We start from the raw sequence: 19,329 nt of genomic DNA, 5'->3' as shown, positions 1-19,329 counted from the left end.
AGTGATATGAAAATAGAACCAACATGGAAAGGTGCCAACTTACAAAAAAAACTTAAAGAAAGTCCTGCAATAACTTTAAGACAATCACATCTAAGTGCATAACAAGTTCTCATATGTTGGTGAACACATGAATGCTTTTTTTTGAAAAGCACCATGGAATATGGATGACTTACCTTGACCCAACATGCAGTCCAAGGGGTCAAGTGACTTTTTGCTGACTTTTGTACAGGCAGGAGATAATGTGGAGGTTCTTCCCTTGAAGGGACATTTATCATATGTGGAATTTACACATCCTATTGTCTGGATTTTTACAGAAATTCACTGCAGGCTTATTGTCTAAAAAATCGAAAACTAACAAAGAGAGTTGTGGAGAAACCATTTTATCACAAGCAGCTGTGAACAGCTGCCACTCATTCCCCTTTTGCGTCAATGGCTTGTGAGAGCAGACCATTTGTGTGGATAACAGAGTATTGATTATGTGGTCACATGACTGAAGCTGGCTTGGGATAACACCTTATCCAAGACGAAGCCAGATCAATTCAATCTGGAACTACTCAGATAGAAGGATCACCAGCATGAAGAAAGGAATCCTGCCTAAACAGACAGTCAATTTAGGTAGTGAGCAGACAGGAATATTCATTTTCAATCCCAAGAGTATATTCTCTCTGTATAGAAGCTCATCCAAAATTTCATACGAAAACCCAGAAACTTTCAAACTTCAGTTAGCTTCAAAGATCCAGGAGAGGGAAACCCTTCTAATGTGCAACACTTTCATCTTAAAAAGACTGATTAACAACATGTTGAATGTTTTTCGTTACTGTCAATAATCTAAGTGTAAATATCTTCTCAAGAGCTCATCTTTTATTCAGTATTACCATTTGTGCTCAAGAAAGTGTTTTTTTTAAAAAACACATTTCAGGTGTTGTGTAAATAAACATTGATTCTTTCCTTTAATATTAAAAACTTACCAGAATGTCTGCTTATGTCTATCATATAAAGTAACAACTTAAAAAGTTTGAAACTCTCCTTCTGTAAAGTAGATCTTGTTACAAATAAGCAAGTGGCAAGGATGAAGTGCAGAAGTTATCTCAATTTCTTCCTGTTAAAAACAAGAGTGTCACGTTATCTTACTGAGAGGCCTGTGTTACAATTGCGTAACTTACCTTCAGGCGATGTCACACGTATTGTAATATTCTAGGACAGAGACAAAAAAAGAACTGCAGGGATGATGCTACCAATAGAGACAGTGTTGTAACTCACTGAACAGTGCCACTTTCTACCCCAAAATGAGCATCCCTCTTCTGCAACATTCCATGTGCAGTAACAAAATAAATTGATAGTAGGCCTCTGAATTTCAACTGCTCGGGGTGTAGTCCATTTATTACAGTACTGTAACAGCATAGCCACTAGGCTAAAAGAGAGCAGCCAGTTAACTATTACAAATTTCTGTTCCCGATGAAGAAAAAAATGCTTGTTAGATGTTAAGCAATTGTGACATTCACTCCAACTATATCCCATTCCAGCAACTGACAGCTTTCCCAAGAAAAAAAGCATTAAATCGTTGTTGTAGCAATGATCCTTCAGATAACACTAAGTGAAACAATGCAGGGAAAACCCCAACTAGGGCTGTTGAAATATTTATTACTGCGGTATCTGCCTTCAGCTTTCCTGTGGAAATGTAGATTTACAACACAAGAAAGCTTGTCATTCTCTTTCCGAATGAGTCTATTTAATTCAGTCCTGTTCCTCCCAAAAGTCTGACTTCTCACAATTAAGTTTCTCATGAGAAACAATAAGTTCAAATATTAGTTTACAGAAAACAAAGCTTTTGCTGCAGAATGGCTGTGAAACAAATGTTGACAATTTCTTTGTAAATGTTCATGCTGTGTATGTTTATTCAAAAACATGCCTGCGTGTCTCCCCCATTCCACATTGTAAGAAGAGGCAGCTACAGTCACATGCTTTAACACATTCCTACTTAAGCACACCAGGATCCAGAAGTCCCATGACTGAGGGATTTTCTTTATTTGAGAAAACAGGGTACAGGTGAATAATATAGGAAAACATTAAGCCTTAAAAGAACTAAATAAGATTAGATTAATCTGGAAAATACAATTAGGTGATATAAAATTCAAGTTCTTTCAATAAAGATTGCTGCTAGGCTGAAGGTGGTAAGGAGTTCATACAATTTGATTTAAAAGAGTCAAAGAATTGTTAATTTTTACAATGAAGACATAGGGAGGGGAAACAACTTGTATTTGTATAGTACCATTAATGCAGTAAAAACGTCCCTAGGTACTTCATAAGAGCATTACTAAACAAAATTGGACAGAAAGTAACATGAGACAGTAGAGTGGGAAACCAAAACTTTATTACAGAGGTTTGTTTACAGAATATCTTAAGCACACAGGAGGAGAAAATTGGAAGATGTCTGGAGAATTTCAGAATTTAGGCCTTCAGCTGCATAGGCCCTAACTATCCAATGGCTGATTCATAAACATTTTTGATGTGCAAGAGATTGGAGTGAAGGAACGCAGCAGTTTAAGAGATTAAAAAGTGGGTATTGGCATCAGTCAGACAGGCAAGAAATGTTCCGATTAAATTGGGGGGTGGGGAGGAGATGTGGTAATAAGGGATTGGCTGGAAAGGAACTCTCCATCGGTGAGTGTTTTCGTTTACATCTTTCTGGAAGGGTGGGTGGTAACAAGATACAAACACAACATTCACAGCTGGGTGGGCTTGTGCTTTTCACATAGTTCCATTTTTCATTTCACTGAGACAACTGTAGAATCTGCGATTTATATTTAATAGTCACAATTGGAGGAGCACTAAATACAGTACTCTCAATGCAAATGAAATACTGTTAGTAGGTTAACAATCTGAAACTTTAATTGCGCTTCTTTTTCCACATATCACCTGTTGAATATTTGCATTGTTTTCTACTTTCATTTCAGTTTTTAAGTGTTTGTAGTAAAGCAAAGAAAGGCCTTTTGAGAAAGTGAAGTAGTCATCTTCCAATGAAGAAATACAATTTACATTGGATATCAACTGCACATAGAAAATGGCAGAACTCCGTTGCAAAACATAGAATGTATTCAGCATAAGATGACATTCTGCCCTAGACGGTCATGCTAGCTCTCTGCAAGTGCAACTCACCTAGTCCCACTGTGCCACCTTTACACCATAACATCATAACACACCAATTTATTTTATGTCAAATAATTATCCAATTTCCTTTTGAAAGTCACCATTTGATCTCACCCGAGCACATTCCAGAAATGGATTCCATATATAAATCGATAGCTGAATTGATTAGGGGGAGGCAAGGGCCTCAGGGTATTATCGCTGGACTGTTAATCCAAAAGACCCAAAAAAGTTCTGAGGACCTGGATTCAAATCCCGCCATGGTAGATGGTGGAATTTGAATTCAATAAATATCTGGAATTAAGAATCCAATGATGACCATGAGTCCATTGCCGATTGTCAGAAAAACCCATCTGGTTCACTAGTGTCCTTTAGGGAGGAAACTGCCATCCTTACCTGGTCTGGACTACATGTGACCCTAGACCCACAGCAATGTGGTTGACTCTCGACAATTAAGGGTAGACAATAAATGCTGCCTAGCCAGTGATGCCCTCATCTCGTTAACGAATAAATGATTTGGAACACCTCTAACAAATTTCCTCTCAACATCATCTTCTCTGAAGAGAACAGCCCCAACTTATCCAAGCTATCCCTCTACTCAAGTCCTCAGTCCTACACTTTTCTGCAGCCCCTCTGATTCCTCCACATCCTTCCTAAAGTGCACAGGCCAGAATTGGACAGTTACTTAAGCTAGGGCTAAAACCAATCCTTTATAAAAGGTTCACCATTATCTCTTTTACAAATTTCTTACTATCTGTTTGGCTTGCCATCCTGAGATGGGAGTTTCTTGCAGCAATTTTTTTTTTGAAAACAGCTTAGTTGAATCAAAATGGAAGCAAAACTACCTTTCTGAAGAAGGGTCTAGACCTGAAACATCAGCTTTCCTGCTCCTCTGTTGCCGCTTGGTCTGCTATGTTCATCCAGCTCTACACCTTGTCGTCTCTACTGAATTGACAGATTTGTTTTCTTTTTTCTGTATCTATGGCTTAGGATAAAGTATTTTAGCTGGCCACCTGAACAAACATTGGATACATCAAATTTTCCCACAAGTGACTTGCAAGATATGAATTGGCCACTTCTAAATGACACTGCATGCTCTACATCCTCTAACCAATGCTTAAATTCACACATAACACACTTCTTTATCCTAGAGTGTCTTCAGGTCCCTTGTAAGTCATTGTCTTTTGATGAGGAATCCAACAGCTACCAATTTAGGGCACATTTTCCAAGAATGTCAAAAACAATCACTGACAGAACCTACTTTTTATATATCCATGCAATCTAAAAATTATTGGGGTAGAATTTCTACTAGTTTTGTACTTGAACTTACAGTACACTCAGCTAAACCAGCTTAAATGTTGAAGAGCATAAAGAAAAAAAGAAAGTTATGCCCATAAATACTACACTGTTTTTCACAAGCTTTTCCACTAGTTCAGGCTTCAGTTTGTCCAAATCAGGCCCACCCCAGCCCACCAAAACTGGATACAAACCTTTGTCGAAATGGCAACATTCTGCTGCTTCTAGAATTGTACTCAGTCTTAGGTTTACATGTACTATAAATTATTCAAGCTTAAGGCACAGAAGAAAGACATTTATCCCACTGTGAATTTGCTACAAGAGAGCTAAAATATCCTAATCTCGCCAAGCAGCATGTTTCAATGACTTTTATAATCAAAAGAATTTTAACTTAATTAAAAACTATTAAACATTTACATACTTTAAGACATTTGCAACGCTTTTAAGCAGGGTACCTACAGATAGAGATCTAAACACCCTATATAAAAAATGTTTATTTATGCTGATAGCCAAAACTGCACCACTTTACCACTCTTTAATACATTAAAGAATTCTTGTCAATGGAATGAAAGAGAGAATTAGTTATGTTAAATTTGTGTTAATTAACTGAAGATTTTGTTTGCGATAATGCTAAAGATTTTAGCAGAGACATAATTGAGAATGTTTGTGTGCGCAATTTGCTAATTACACCCAAAACAGAAAATCTACCTTGCTGATTTATTAATCATAATCTAACTGCTTCCTTTATAGGACACGGCAACAATGTTTCTCCACTATGGATCTCAAGGTGACAATTCTGCAATTTGCATTTTAGTGTGTTTGACCTTGCTTCAGGAACTTGAGTATTTGACTTTTTCATTTGCCAGTTTCAGGAACTCAGATGCAATCCAACTTTTCTGTCAAAAAAGAGAAGGCGATAGCCTGGTGGTATAATCGCTGGATTATTAATCCAAAGACCCAGATAACATTCTGGGGACCTGGGTTTGAATCCCGCCACAGCAGATGGTGGAATTTGAATTCAATAAAATATCTGGAATTAAGAATCCAATGATGATCGTGAATCCATTGTCGATTGTCAGAAAAACTCATCTGGTTCACTAATGTCCTTTAGGGAAGGAAACTGCCATCCTTACCTGGTCTGGCCTACATATGACTCCAGACCCACAGCAATGTGGTTGGCTCAACTGCCCTCTGGGCAATTAGGAATGGACAATAAATGCTGCCTAGCTAGTGACGCCCTCATCCCGCGTTAATGAAATAAAGAAAAAAACGTTACTGGAAAGAACACAAAGTATCCCAAAGTCGGAGAGTTGATATGGTGCAAAAAAAAAAGCTCATCCCCAGTCTTCAATTTTGTTCTAGGCTAAACTGCATCATTTTTGAAAGCATTTTACCAATATAACATTAAAGAAAGAACTTGCATTTTAAAGAGACACACATCAGCAGGGCAACCAAGAGCACTCCAAAGAATTCCTATGAAGCATAGTCACCATGTGCATACAAAAATGGTCAATGTGCTAAAATAGTCTCACAATCAATAGCAATGAACAAATAAATTGATTTGAAACAGGTGGTACTTTGAGAAATAAATGAAATTGGGAGAATTTTCTGCTTTTCTTTTACTCCCAACTGAAAAGGTAAATAGAGACTGTTGTTTTACAACTCCTTTAAAAGACAGCACCTTTAACAATAAATCTCTCCTTCAATGTTACACTAAATTTTCAATCTGGTTTACATGCTAAAATTTACATGTAAAGCTTAAGCTTGAACCCATAAACATCTGCCTCAATGCAGGACTGCTATCAAAAGAGTTAGATTGACACATTAACTGCTCCATGAAGAAACAGAAAACATTGCCTATATTCCAAAGAGCTGTACAAAAGGCAAAATCTTTCCATGAATGTGACATATTTCTGGATCACCCTGCCTGATGTAGAATGTGTTTACATTGAACAGAACGAGTACATTTGTCTGTAAACAAAAAACAAAAGGGAAGCTGATGTACATTTGAAAAAATAAATGTTTGTCAAAGAGACTAAGGATTTAGCACTTTCAGACGCAGCATAGATGTACTGGACTGAATGGTCTCCTCTGGTCTAGCAAAACGTTGCGATTTTATGATAATAATCGCAGAGGCCAGTTTGGTCTTTTACTTCTGCTCAGTTGTTGAGTGAGTCATTGAATGGGTTTCGGTACAAATATTTGCGAGGCTCCTTCACAGGATGCATAGTCTAACACAAGCCAAAAACAAAAGAATAATAGGCTAACAACCTGTACTTTTCAAGTAGGCTGCAGTAAATCAAAATTAGCCTTTAAAAGAAACACTTGTGAAAAGAGGCTATATTCATGCTGACTTCTTTTCCAAAAGCCATGATGGAAAGGTATGTTTTTTCATAGGTTTGTAACTTGTTGCAGAAAAAGCCTCAATACTTGATAAAAGGTGAGGCTTGCACTGAAGTCTTCATTGTTGGTTGCATGCAACCAACAGAGACACTGAAATGGCTGGGTCTGCAGTCTACAGTCTACAGTCTCTGCAAACAACTTCGTTCACTGATAAAGACTTTTATATTTCCTTGAAACTATTACAACAATCAATTACAATTTGTGTACTGAGTGGCCCACCTACTACGCTGCAAAGGCCGTTAAAACAAAGACTTCCTCCAGAAACAAATGCCACCACGAAATCCGTTCACAATGATAAAACTTTCCAACCTTCAAGCCCAAACAAATGCATATTGAGAGAGAGAAAAAAAGCACACTCAAGCAACTCTGCGCTGGAAACAAAAAGCAGCAGGAAGAAAAGTTAGCCACAGATTTTTCCACTATTCCATAAAACTACTGTCACAACTGGATGGATACAAAAACTTCAGTTCAACACATGACACTCAGCCTGAAAACAGCTACTGGTGTGCTGTGCAGGAATAATTACGAGATGTGGGCAGAATGGTATCTAACATCCCTTATAATATTGGGAAGAATATTACAAAGAAACACAGAAAACAGGTTCTGGAGCAACATTACAATGCTACAAGGTTGTGATTTCACTACCCACTCCATGCAGAATTGTACCCAACGTGACAGGAAAGGGTCAGAAAATCCCTTTTGGATACTCATCACCAATTACCAGTGAAAGTAACTAACATTTATGGTTGAGATTTATCTTTGATAAATGGTAAGAAAGAACACAAAGAAATTTAATAAAGTTGAGACTTCATTCAGGTTCATGACACTGCTGTCTCCCAAGTCTTTGCAAAGATCACAATGAGAACTACTTACTCTGCGCTTCAGTCGCTCTCTCTCCCTCAGCGTCAGTGTGTCTGCCTTGGCAATCACTGGCACAATATTTACTTTGCTGTGAATGGTCTTCATAAACTCTACATCTAGAGGTTTCAGGCTGCACAAGACAATAAACAGTTAAGAATAGCACACACTTCCCCTAATTCATTGGCACATCCGAACTTCAGAAGCAGAACGCAATATTCCAAAGAAAATTGACAATCATTCTGGAACACTAAAGTCCTCAATCACTTGAAATTTTTTGGAATATTGGATTAGCCTCGCTTTTGGCTTTGTAAACTTGGTTGCGGCTTGCGCCAGAGCAGGCTCCAGATTTCAAGAGCACTTGCTAATTCAACAGACATCAATAATGTAGAATACAGTAATCTCCTTGCTGTAGACACTTTAGAAGTAACATTTGTACTTTTGAAATACAGAAGTAAAGAAGCTTTATGCTACTGACCTATAGGGATACATTCACCACATGGCAGTTCACTATACACTCCTCTCCAGAAAGGGTTCCTGCTTTAATTCAAAGGGCGGCACAGTGGCTCAATGGTTAGCACTGCTGCCTCACAGCACCAGGGACCAGGGTCCGATTCTAGTCTCGGATGACTGTCTGTGTGGACTCTGCACATTCTCCCAGTGTCTGTGTGGGTTTCAGCCAAATGCTCCATTTCCTCCCTCCAAAGTAGTGCAGGTTAGGTGCAGCAGACTCAATGGGCCAAAATGGCCTCTTTCTGCACCATAGGGATTCTATGACTAAGTCTCCATGAGAATGGTCATAAAGGACCATGTACAGAGGCCTTTGGCATCTTCTAAACAATGGCCCAGAATGAACAATCATACTGAGAGGTGCAACTGGGCAATGAGAAAAAATTGCAAGTAAATATATTAGCAAACCAGAGTACTGGAAGACAACACACAGGGGAAGCAGGTGTTGTTTATTAAATAGGATCGTGTAATTAGAGATCTGAAGAAACAACTTCATAGAAGAAAAAAAGGAAACTATTTTAAAGAAAATATAACACTTCCAACAGTACATACTTGAACTCCCAAGTGCAATATCAAGCATTCACCTGCCCCTCTCCCACAGAATGCTACAGCCATCTGAATTCACCCAAGCACTATAACAGAAATAAATAGCTCCAAAGATGACAAGTTGCAATAGTGTGGCACCACTGCAGGTACTGCCCAATGCAAGTCTGGGGCAATAAAGCTCAACATTCAAGAACATCGCTGTAACCTTCAACTCCTCTGCTCAACAAATGTCAATGCAGTTTATTTGAAATTACCTATAAATTCAGTACCTTTTCTGAAAGCCTCATTCACAAATACAACACAGTAATTAAGGCTCTGAATTTGTACATGTCCTGGACCAAATTAAATAAATTGCTTACATCTGCTGCATATGAACTACTTTCTATTTTAAGGACCTGAAATCCCATCCAAGAGTATCACAAATAATCTCATCTGAAGAAATAAAGTGAAACCATCCAATGAGGAATGCTTGGAAGAGATCTGAAAACACAGGTACTAGAAATCAAACATTTCAAATGATGACAAGAGATCAAGAAATGTGGGAGACAGTATTTCTCAGTTGTTATTATTTCTGATCAGAGTTTCTGTCTCTCCAGCTGCTCAAACCACTTTCTACTCAAGAGACAGAATCTGAGATGGTAGGAACTGCACGGGCAGGTGGGAGGGTATCTATGATTGATCGAGCTGGAGAGTCACTCCAGCCACTCCAGAGGTTCAGGAGGCTGGAACAGTGGGCTATTCATAAAGGCGAATTTTGAGCACCCAACAGGGGGCAACCAAGCAGGAAGAGAAGCAGGGTTTGAATCTCCAGATGGGTAATTGGACTGGGATGAGGGGCTGGAATGTTGACGAGACAGTCTTGATGCAGCCAATTACAATTGGGTGTTACATTTCTCTTTAGGGAGCAATCAAGTTTTTGAATAATAGAAGTTTTTGTCATGTCTTTGAAACTCATCTACATATGCACAACCGTGAATTTTATGTTTCAAAAACTGCTGAGCTCAAATTTAACTTCAACGAAGAGAAATTCAAACTCCCTCCAAAAGATGACTAGACAAGACTGTTGATGGTCATGTTCTAAAGTTATAGCAAACAGATTCTGCATAGGTTTCTCAAACTAAAACCTCATCATCGGGGAACTGACTGAACAAACATCAAACAGTTCATAAAAAGTATTGATGATCCAAAAGAAAGGTATTTTCTTCCAGGTTCGTTTGATGACGTTTTTGTAAAAGATCAACTGGCTGTCCTGGAATAACTGTGTGGATATTTTATAAGCGAGGAAATGGGGCTGATTATAATATGCACAGGATTTCATTCTGGAGGAAGAATATGGGAAATTTATTTATTACAAATGAACAAAAACACCCCATTTACCACAGAATCACACAACTGTTAAAAGGTGCAGAAGATGGACATTCAACCCATCATGTCTGCACTAGCTTCCAGATGAGCATGATGATTTAATGCCATTCTCCCATTCTTAGCCCATAACCCAGCATACTGTTTGTATTTAAATAATCATACAAAAGCATCTTGAATGCCTTGACTGAATCTTTCTCCACTATATAGTTCATGCCAGATTCAAACCACACTCAGATTCCAAGTTAAAGATTGACTATGTATTCATCCAATATTTGATATATGTGCTCTCTCATCTCTCTGAAGAAGATTCAATGCAAATCCAGAAGGTACTGTCACCATGAAACTCCTAGTAAAAGGAGTTAGCACGAATGAGAAAGGAGAACTTCAAAGTGAAAGAGTAGTCTTTAAAAATCAAAAAAGTATCTATCCAGAAGTTCTACAAAGAAGCTTCAAAAGAGGGTTAAAAAAAGACTCAAGTTGCTCTTGCTCAAATTCCATTCTGACCTGAACAAAGAGATGACCTTCTTCACTCAAAATTGGCACAGCAATTTACAGCATTGTTGGGCACCTTCGTTATGCAAGTTCTAATGTCACAGCAACTATGATGGGTATATAGACAAGCATTTTTTAATCATATACCTTGTAGAATGAGAAATGATTCTTACCCATGGCCAAAAGGAGAGATGAAGTAGAAACAACAATGGACTCTGTTGTCTACAATATGTCGTCTATTCAGGCCACTCTCATCATGAAGGTATCTTTCAAACTGATTGTCAATATATTGAATGATTGGTCTGAAGCTGCAGAGAAAGAGAGGGTAGAAACAATGGTATCAATCATCACGCTATGCCGAAATCTGATTATTAGATCCCTTAATACTGACCAACTAACTTCCAACTAAATACCGTTATCTATAGCGGAGTCTCACCAAGAAGCCCGGGTTCAAGTCCCACATGCTCAAAGATGTGTAACAAAATGTCCGTAAGGGTTGATTAGAAAATATTCATGAGAGTCTAGAATCTATGCTGATACATCAATTATATTACAAACCAACGGCAATCTTGGATATGCTCTTCTGGAAATTGCTGCAGTGAGAGTTCAGATCCTTCAGATCTCACTACACAATTAACTTTAGTATATTTTTAAGAATAACATTGCATTTACTAGTAAGAAACAGCGAGCAGCTTGCATATTGGCAGCATATTCCAAATGTCCTTCAAATCAATTTGATTACCATTGTCATGATCCCAGCTGATGTTATTACTGGACAAATCAGATCAGGAGGTGGAAATCTGGCTTGATAGTTTAAGTTTTGTGTTTTTGTTTTGGTTTTAATGAGGTGACCTCTCACTGAAATACAAACATACAACGCTACAGATTCAGGTCTAAGAACAAGATAGAAATTTGTTATGCAAAAGTGATGAAGGTAAAATAGAAAAGCAAAACTATTTACGTGTAACCCATTAAGGATCTTTGAAGCCACACAGTAAAAATTAATTCCAACACTCAGGCCAGACACCACCATCTCTCTCTCTCTCTCTCTCTCTACCCCCCACTCCTCACACCACCCCATGCCACACACACGCGAATCAACTTGCCAATACTAAACAACAAACTGAAAGAACCACAGATACTGGAAGTTAGAAACAAAAACTGCTATAAAAGGCGGCTCTGATGGAGGATCACTGGACCCAAAATGCTAACTCTGATTTCTCTCCACGGACGCTGCCAGACCTGGAGTTTTCCCAGTAATTTCTGCTTTCGTTTTTGTTGCCGATAGTAAAAGTTGGGGTTTGTGCATGAATAACAGGCATGACACTCAATAGATACCGTTTTTTCTAAAAAGAAATATCCTTCATTCAGCCTGTGGTATCATTGGCAAATAGTTATTTCCCCTGCCAAATTGCACTCAAGGGGTTTGTGTTGGACCACATTCTTGAACTGCTACAATTTGTCTGCAAATATTCCAATAATGCTATTGATGAGTTCCAGCATTTGGACCCAGCAACAGTGAAGCGAAGGTAATCAACTCAGGATGGCGAGAGACTTGGAGGTAATGTGATGCTCCTCATGTCTGCTGCCTTATTTCCTTCTAGGTCAGGGGTCTGCAACCTGCAGCACATCCCAACTGCACCTCCCAAAGTTTTCCTGTTGGATTGTAATGTCGTGACAAAAACCTGAAAAAATGCAAGTCAAGAAAAATATGACCAGTGATTTACTGTGGAGATTAAAGATTAATTATTATGCTTCTGTTTATTGTTTCAAAAGACTATTTTAACCAAAAACACTTCGGAATAAAGTTGTTTGACTGCTGCAACCGCACTAATGAATCAGAGATAATGCCTTTGGTTGGATGATCGTAACTGTAAAATATGCTGATTATTTTGAGGATAGCTGCGATGATAATTTGTTCTGAATGTTCTATTAGAAGCTTATATTTAGTCATGAGAATCCAAAGCCCAATAAACTGTCTTAATTTTGTTCATCACAAATTAAAGTTTGTTTTGAAGATGAACCTACTGATAAAATTATTAAAAAGTCAAAAATTGTGATAATTCTGAAATAGGTATATCTGACATTTGTTTTGTGTTCATACATAAATTGATTACATTTCATTATATGCATAAATTATGCATCCTAGCAGAGACGCTTGTCAAATATTTGGTTTAGAACTCCCAAATTTTTTGTCTTTGAGAATCCAACGATCTTTACTTTAGGCAAATACTTTTCAAAAGGCTCTTCAGATTAAAAGAAAGTATGCCAAACCCTTTTCTCAGTGGTAGAAGCTGTGGGTTTAGCACGCGCTGTTGAAGAAACCTTAGTAAGTCATGCAATTTGTAGCTAGTCTGCTACCGTACCCAGAAATCAATATCCAGAGAGATGGACATGGACTTGGCTGATTGTTTAAATATTTCTTCTACATCTTATTTGGTAATGTCCTGCCGACACCAAGACAAAGCCCACTCAATTGGCACCACATCCACAAACATTTCAGTCGCTCCACCATTGACACTCAGTAACAGCAGTGCATACTACCTACAAAATGCATTGTAAAAATTCACCAACGATACTTAGACAACACCATGACCATCTTGGAGGACAGCGGCAGCAGATAGATGGGACGCCACCACCTGAAAGCTCCCCTCCAGGCCACTCACCATCCTGATGTGGAAATTTATCACAATTCCTTCACTGTTGCTGGGTCAAAAAACTGGAATTCCCTCCCTAACAGCATTGTCGGTCTCCCTGCAGCATGTGGACTGCAGCGTTTCAAGGAAGCAGCTCACCACCACCTTCTGAAGGGCAAAAGGGGTGGGCAATAAATGCTGGCCTAATATTTATTAAGCCAATTAAAATTAAGCCAATTTCACTTCACTGTCAGCCAAGCTGTCAAATTGGCAAAGAAATTATTTTAACCCTACAGTTCAGTGCCATGGTAATGACTAATAGAAAGTAACTGAGATATCACTAGGCTTAGAGAGGATAATGTTTGATTTTACAGAATGTTGGACAAAGATTTGAATGAAATGATTTGCAGGGCTGTGGAAAAACAGTGGGTAAATTAGACTAATTGGACAGCTCTAAGAATATTTTCTGAAGAAGGGTTAGGCCCGAAACGTCAGCCTTCCTGCTCCTCTGATGCTGCTTGGCCTGCTGTGTTCATCCAGCTCTACACCTTGTTAGCTCTAAGAATATGTCCAGGCACAATGGGCCAAATGGCCTCCATTATTACAGGATATCAATCAGTAGGAAACTACGGTGTGATGTTCTTTCTCAAAATGCAGGAACAATCCCCCAACATTCTCATAAATGCTTTCTTTTCAATTCCCATTCCCTTTGGTGGAAATGAATTCATGGAAAATGCCACTGAGTAACCTGGGAACAAGAACATTCCAATCCCGTGACCACCAACTTCACATTCACAGTGCAAATGTATGTTACAAGGTCCCACAGTCACAGCAAATGATAAAGGCCACAATGACTTCATTGCTCCTCAGGTTTATGCTTTATATATGAAATGAAGTGATACACACCCCTTGGTGAAAATTTCTATAGGGCAGCACAATTGAAAGGAAGAGAAGCCATTGTGATGACTTACTCACTCTGCTGAGTTAACAGTCCCATGGGAGGAAACGCACCGGGAAAATTCAATAGGGTCAAAGTAAAAAGGTAGACACAGACTGGGCCTTAGAATGTAGCAATGCAGCAGTTACAGCAGTCTACTGAAATACTTCCAGACTGAGTGGCGAACATCAATAGGCCCGTCTCTTGTATCCAACACAGTTTGAATCAGGAGACTAACCACTATTTCTCAAATTGACAACACAGGACATTTGACTGAGAATGACAGGATTCCAACGTGATACCGGACAAAATCCTGGACACAAGTATTCAGGATAATGCATGTGAATTTGCACTGGTTCACTCACCAGCATGGTTTCCTCACGGGAGCACATCAAAGAAAACAATTGGTACAAGTGACAATGAGTTATGCTTGCAATAAAAATTGCTACAAACTCTTTTGTTTCTAAATATGCACAAAAGCAACCCAAACCCGCTTAGCTGGGAATTCAGATAAGTTGCTTTTCCCAAATATTAGATCTCTCTAAAAATTTGCACTGCAAGATCCCTCGCTGTCACCCCAAAATTAAAATACATCATGCAAGTGATGACATTGCATTTAAAGAAATTACACAGTGCACTCTTAAATCAGACAAAATCATAACAGAGTACTCTTGCAAATAATTTACAAAATCATCGAAAATTCTGCAAATGAAAGGAAACTTCAACAGAAATGTGCGGCAGAATTACTAATGATGATAGTCACATTCTCTTCATTGTTTTGTCACCAAGTTGTCAACAATATTTCTAATAATGATAAATGTTTCACAAGTCTGTGGTACATATCTGCGATTTTAATATAGTTGCATTCACAAAATCCCATTTACTGCTTTCAGGTCCCGAAAATCCAGGGCTCCTTGGAGCTGTTGAACAGGCATGAAATCTTAGATGCGCGAGTTAGGGATGGATGACTCCTGGGAAAACAGTATCATGGTGCAGGAGGCTACTCTGGGAAAAGAGGGGCAAGCTGGTACGCAGATTAGAAAATTGGCTGTCCTGGGTTAGTCAATAGTTCGAGGGATAGCCGGTCTAGCTTGTAGCCGAGATTGAGAGTCCCATGTGATCTGATGCCTCCTGGGTACAGCGAACATAGAACAGTACAGCACAGTGCAGGCCCTTCGGCCCACGATGTTGTGCTGAACTTTTACCTGAAACCTAAGGTCTATCTAACCTCCACCGCAAGAGTTCAGGACATAACAGAACATCTGGATAAAGTTCTGGAAAGGGATTATAAAGAGAGATGGACATAGACTTAGCTGATTGGGAACCAATGACAGCTTGGACGACTTACAAAAGAACATAATAACTAGGAGCAGGAGTAGGCCATCTGGCCCCTCGAGCCTGCCCCGCCATTTAATAAGATCATGGCTGATCTTTTTGAGACTCAGCTCCACTTACCCACCCACTCACCATAACCCTTAATTCCTTTACTGTTCAAAAATTTATGTAGCCTTGCCCTAAAAACATTCAGCAAGGTAGCTTCAACCGCTTCACTGGGCAGGGAATTCCACAGATTCACAACCCTTTGGGTGAAGAAGTTCCTCCTGACCTCAGTCCTACATCTGCTTCCCTTTATTTTGAGGCGATGCCTTCTAGTCCTAGTTTCACCTGCTAGCGGAAACAACCTCCCTGCCTCCACCTTATCTATGCCCTTCATAATCTTATAAACGTTTCTATAAGATCTCCCCTCATTCTTCTGAATTCCAATGAGTATAATCCCAGTCTACTCAGTGTCATACTTACAGGATCAATTTCAGGAATATCAGGAGTTCCAGCGTAGTAATCTCAGAAAGACTACCTGTGCCACAAGCTTCACCACATTTAGGCAAAGGCACATCAGGGAGGTACATACATGGGCTTGAGGGATGGTGTAGAAGGGAGGGATTTGGGGCACATTGGGATCAATTCTGGGAAATGAGAAGCTGTTCAGAAGAGATAGGCTTCACCTGAGCAGAAGGGGGAGCTAACCTCCTGGCTGACAGAGTGAATAGTGTAGTTGGGAGTGGATTTAAACTTATAATACAGGGGTGAGTTCACTGAGGGGCCTAGTTTTGGAAGTACAAGACAGGGGAAAAAAAAGAGAAGCTGGTAAATGGGGAAAAAGAAGTGAGGCAAGGCTTGAGCATTGACAGTGGACAAATAAATGGTCGCCTTTCCATAGGAAAGGGAGTGATAAGGGCAGCGTTGAATTGTGTGTATATAAATGCATGGAGTATAGTGAACAAAACTATGGAACTGGAAACAGAAATTGCTCTAGGAGCATATGACAATCGCATTGAAAGAACCGTGGCTCAAGCCAGTACAGGACTGGGCATTTAACGTCCCAGATTATAAGGCTTTTAGTAGAAACAGAGTGGGATAAAAGGAAGGAGACTTAGTCAAAGATTGTGTCATTGCCCTAGAACAAGATGCAGTTCCTGAATTAGAATCTGTGTGGTTGGAGGTGATAAACAGGAAGGGAACAGTGACTTTGTTGGGTATTCATCACAGACCTCCAAACAGTGGGTAGGAAGTAAAAGAGAGCATTTGTAGGCAGATTATGGAAATCTGCAACACAAAGCAGGATTGTCATAGTTCATGATTTCAATTATCCAAGGGAGACTGAGAAAAAGGTAGAGAGTAGGGCACAGAAAGGGAGAAATTTCTGCAATGTGTGCAGAGGAACTTTCTGGAAGTTTTCAGTCCTACCAGGGAGGGAGCTGTGTTGTATCTGGACCTAGGAAATGAGGCAGGCTAAGTGGAAATTGTCAAAGTAGGGGAGGATTTGGGAAATAGCAATCATGGTATAATAAAGATTCAACATTAAGTTGGAAGATGATAAAAATCAGCCAAGGATCAAGATCCCAGACAGGAAACATGCAGATTTTAAGGGTCTAAAAGTTGAACGGGAGCAGGTTGATTATAAACACATTTTGGTGAATAAAACAGTGGATCAAAAATCAGAGACTTTCAAAAGACAGGTGAACAGGGCGCAAGCTAGAAACATACCCATGAGAACTAAATATGGGGTATCCACAGTTTTAGCAAAGATTTGTAGCTCAGGCTGCTGGTGAGGTCATTGACTTGTCCGCCAAGCTGGTTTGTTTTCATTCAGCCATTTCGTCACCATGCTAGGTAACATCATCAGTGAGGCCTCCGATGAAACGATGTTGTTCTATTCCGCTTGGAATTTATACTGTCTGGTCCATTATAATGAGTAGTGTCATTTCCAGTTTTGTTCTGTATTGGTTTGTATAGGGGGGTCCAATTCTATATGTTTGTTGATTGCATTACAAGTTGAGAACCATGCCTCTAGAAATTCCCGTGCGTGACTACGATTGGCTCAGGCTACTATAGTTACATCACCCCAGTTAAAATGATGGCCTTCATTGTCCGAGTGTACTGACCTTAAGGAAAGTTCGTTGTGTTGTTTTGCTGCTACCTGACGATCATGTATTCTGATGGCGAGTTTCCTTCCTGTTTGTCCGATGTAATGTTTGTGGCAGTTGTTGCATGGTATTTTGTACACGATGTTGGTTCTGCATGTTGTGGGAATAAGATCTTTAATCCATGTGAGTGTTGGTTGTAGAGTGGCTGTGGGCTTGTGTGCTACCATGATTCCAAGTGGTCTCAGGAGTCTCGTTGTTAGTTCTGATATGTTCTTGATATACGGCAGTGTGGCCAGTGTGTTACGGCATATTAAGTCCTATTGTTGTTGTCTATTTAGTAGGCACCTGTGGATGAAGTTGCGGGGATATCCATTCATAGCGAAGATTTTGTATAGGTGCTATTCCTCTTTCCTACGTAGTTCTGGAGTGTTGCAGTGAGTCGTGGCCTGTTTAAATAGTGTCCTAATATAGCTTTGTTTGTGGATGTTGGGGTGGTTGCTGTGGAAGTTGAGGATTTGGTTAGTGTGGGTTACTTTCCTGTATACTGAAATTTGGAACTCCCTGATGGTCATACGCTCAACTCTGACATCCAGAAACGGAAGCTGATTGTTGTTTTCTTCTTCTCTTGTAAATTTAGTGCCGACGAATACATTGTTGATGAGTATTCAAAACCAGAAATGACAGTACCCACTATAGCAGACCAGACAGTATAGATTCCAAGTGGAGTAGAACAACATCGCTTCATCAGAGGCCTCACTGATGATGTTACCTTGCACGGCGACGAAACATCTGAACGAAAACAGGCCAGCTCAGCAAGCAAGTCAACAACCTCATGGGGTATCCACAGCTGGAGTACCCTGGATGACTAAGGAGATTGATGAGAAAATAAGGAAGAAAAAGGAGGCATATGGTGCATACCAGAACAATAATTGCAACAGAAATTAGGAAGACCATTTCAGGAGGGAAACTCGCCATCAGAATACATGAACATCAGGTAGCAGCAAAACAACACAACGAACTTTCCTTAATGTCAGTACACTCGGACAATGAAGGTCATCATTTTAACTGGGGTGACGTAACTATAGTAGCCTGAGCCAATCGTAGTCACGCACGGGAATTTCTAGAGGCATGGTTCTCAACTTGTAATGCAATCAACAAACATATAGAATTGGACCCCCCTATATAAGCCAATACAGAACAAAACTGGAAATGACACTACTCATTATGACGGACCAGTCAGTATAAATTCCAAGCGGAATAGAACAACATTGTTTCATCGGAGGCCTCACTGATGATGTTACCTAGATGCAGAAGGAAAGCTAAGGCTGAAATAAAAAAGGAATAGGGAAGCACGAGGGAAAGATAGCAGGCTGCGCTAAACCAAGAGTAAAATGTTCTTCAAACATATTAATAGTTAAAGATTAGTGAAGGATAGAGTGGAGCTCTTAAGGAACAAGCAGGATAAGCTGCTCACTAAAGCAAAGGGTATGGCAGAGATATGAGCTGAGTACTTCACACGTGTCTTTACCAAATAGAAAATGGTAACAATGGCCCAGTTGAAAATGTCAGTGTTGAGTAGTTAAGCAGTTTGGAGATAGATAACAAACAGGTGCTAAAAATGCAGGCAGCACTCCAGGTAGAGAAGTCGCCAGGCACGAATGAGATGCATCCCAGTTTGCTGAGAGAGATAAGGCAGCATATTGCAGAGCCGTTGGCA

General features: G+C 39.5%; 1 protein-coding gene across 3 annotated transcripts in view; it reads right to left on the bottom strand.

Moving 5' to 3' along the window:
* The window catches only part of zgc:63587 (uncharacterized protein LOC393431 homolog), a 122,379-nt gene that overhangs the window by 57,988 nt on the left and 45,062 nt on the right, over positions 1-19,329 (bottom strand). For all 3 annotated transcript variants that reach the window (XM_048611242.1, XM_048611241.1, XM_048611243.1), the window contains 2 exons: positions 10,788-10,922; positions 7,717-7,834 (listed from right to left, as the gene is read on the bottom strand). In XM_048611242.1, coding sequence (XP_048467199.1) covers positions 7,717-7,834; positions 10,788-10,922 — 253 coding nt within the window. The remainder of the gene's footprint in view (positions 1-7,716; positions 7,835-10,787; positions 10,923-19,329) is intronic.

The sequence above is a fragment of the Rhincodon typus genome, chromosome 24, assembly GCF_021869965.1.
Source record: "Rhincodon typus isolate 14 chromosome 24, sRhiTyp1.1, whole genome shotgun sequence".
In the NCBI taxonomy this organism is placed as follows: domain Eukaryota; kingdom Metazoa; phylum Chordata; class Chondrichthyes; order Orectolobiformes; family Rhincodontidae; genus Rhincodon; species Rhincodon typus.
This window is presented reverse-complemented; position numbering and strand designations above follow the sequence as displayed.